General features: G+C 57.1%; 1 protein-coding gene across 1 annotated transcript in view; it reads right to left on the bottom strand.

Annotated features, from left to right (window-relative positions):
* Nucleotides 1–2341, bottom strand: part of LOC103606898 (UPF0606 protein KIAA1549) — a gene marked incomplete at its 5' end in the record, with an annotated part of 74547 nt that overhangs the window by 42172 nt on the left and 30034 nt on the right. Inside the window, 2 exons of the mRNA XM_008591458.1 lie at nt 638–791; nt 1770–1993. Of these exons, the coding sequence (XP_008589680.1) occupies nt 638–791; nt 1770–1993 (378 nt within the window). The remainder of the gene's footprint in view (nt 1–637; nt 792–1769; nt 1994–2341) is intronic.

Raw genomic sequence — 2341 nt, 5'->3', positions numbered from 1 at the left:
TCTTCTCTACTCAATGGGGTCTGTGTCTGTGAGTCTTATGCTATCAGTGTCTGCCTTTAACACTTCAAGCAAGTCTGTCTATGTCCTCTTCAGTTTGAAAAAAATGTTTAATTCCTTATTTCTTAATTTCAATTAAGCTCTTTCTCCCATAAAAATAAAAAATATATATATTAGCAAATGCACTACCTTCTTAGCACTGCAAGGGCAGGATGGGAGAATAAAATCTAAACACCCCTCCTATCACCAAGGAACCCGAACAACCCTCTGACCGTGGGGAAGAAGAAAAAACCCCTGGACACGTCTCTGTCTCTGATTTCCACTTAACCTCAAAAGTTCTCATTCTGAAGCCTGAGAGGACAGGGCTGGAAAAGAAAGAACATGGGGTATGCTTCTAGAGGTATCACCCAGCAGTCCTCTTGTTAGTATGACTCAAGCGTCTTTCAGAAGGAGTGGCCCACCCCCAGCCCACGTGCTTCACGTCCCAGCCAGCCCTGGTGCATCAGCCATCAGGCATCAACTGTCCCCACCCCCAGGGCAGCAGCCACCACTGTTCATTGTTCACTGTCCTCTCCCATCAACGCATTTTCCTAACAGCCTCCCCACCCTGATTCCAGAAGCGCGAGTCAGCAGTACGCACTGGGCATCCCATATAGGCAGAGTTGTGGACTCCGGGTGGCCTTTTGTAGGTGCCGTCACTGTCTGTGGTGATGAGTCTGTCCTTCTCAGCGTCAGCAGGGCAGCCATTGACCTGGTGTTTCCGGCGTGGCTTAGGAGAGCGCTTTATCCGTGAGCTGCCAGGAAAAAATTAATTAGCTTGGTAGGGATAAACCATCTTGCCACTGGCTTATCAACTGAATGCTAAGTATTTTTGGAGGACCTACAAGGTGCGGGCCATGGTCATAAACACCCCATGAGGATACAAACAACGTGTGAGACACTGTCTGCTCCAAGGAAGCTCAGAGCCTATGGACAGGCCCCTTAACACACACGAAACAACAGAGAAGAACACGGGGCAACCTATAACCACGACGTTACATAGTTATATAGACGTTCAGAAAAGGAACAGGCCATGGCGAGCTGTTACCATCACCACTGGCTACTGGGGGCCTGAGCTGGGTGTGGAAGTGCGTGGGCTCTGGATCCAGGAGGGCCACGGAGGAGGATGTGAACCAACGTGCCAAGGCCAGAAGCGGGGGCGCAGGGGAATGCCTGAGGGACAAGGAGGGATCATCCACCGGTGTGGCAGCTCCATCTCTGTGGCTGACCAGTGGAAAAGAGCGGGAATGGCAGGCAGGCCCCACCTGCCACAGGAGCACAGATGCCACGTGGCAGCAGGCAACAGAGGCCACCTCAGGTTTTGAGTAGAGACACATACATGAGAAGAGGGTCTAAAAAAAATACATCCACTAGGAGGCAGGAGTCTGGGGACCAGGAGACAGTAAGCCCCAAGGCTCTGCAGGGGGTCGTGGTAAAACAAGTGCAGAGTCCACAGACGCCGACCTGGGCAGCTGCCGGGACATGAAAACCCTGAGGTGACAGAGCAGGAGAGAGAGCTGGGGGATGGGCCGGGGGGAGAAGCGGCTTCGGACACGCTGCACTAGAACAGACGAACTGAGCACAGAGCAAACGCTCTGCGGTGAGGAGAGGCGCAGCGGCGACCGCAGGGGACCGAGGTCCCCCGGCAGCCCACGCAGCCGCTCTGTGCACAGAGAAGCACGCGGGAGAGGACGGGCCCTTGCGCCCCCGGCCCCACGACGGTGAGGCCCCACCTCTTCCTGGGCTCTATGAACACCGAGGGCACGCTGGCCGTGGGGTCCAGGATCTTGTCGATCTGCATCTGCGCCCGGCGGTACACCCGGTGGCGCTCCTTGGTGTCACCCGGGGACAGGTCGTCCACCACGGGGAACTCATAGTGGCCGCGGCGCTTGGCGCGCAGCCGGATCTTGTTGCGATGGTGCTCGATCTCGGACTTGTGTCGCAGCGCCGTCTGAATCTGAGCAGGGCGACAAGAGGACAGTCGTGGTGTCCCCGGGGGGCTCTCAGCAGCGCCTTCCCGCGCCTTCCCGCGCCCCGCCCGCCTTGCTGTCCGCAGGCTCCCACAGAGGCACCAGGGACAGGAAGGCAGGCACAGCCCACACCGAGGAGCAGGGACCCTGCCACCCAACACTGCACGGTGTGCACTGGGGGGGTGGGGAGGGGTCAATGTTACTGTCCCCCAAAGCACAGGGGAAAAAATCTCTCAAACTTGGAAGAGAGGGCCGGCCCGGTGGCGCACTGGATAGTGCGCCGCTTGGGAAGTGCCGCGGCGCTCCCGCCCAAGGGTTCGGATCCCACATACAGA

This window comes from Galeopterus variegatus, unplaced genomic scaffold (genome assembly GCF_000696425.1).
Source record: "Galeopterus variegatus unplaced genomic scaffold, G_variegatus-3.0.2 Scaffold6926, whole genome shotgun sequence".
NCBI classification, from domain to species: domain Eukaryota; kingdom Metazoa; phylum Chordata; class Mammalia; order Dermoptera; family Cynocephalidae; genus Galeopterus; species Galeopterus variegatus.
The sequence above is the reverse complement of the archived record's forward strand: the minus strand, read 5'-3'. Positions and strand labels throughout refer to the sequence as shown.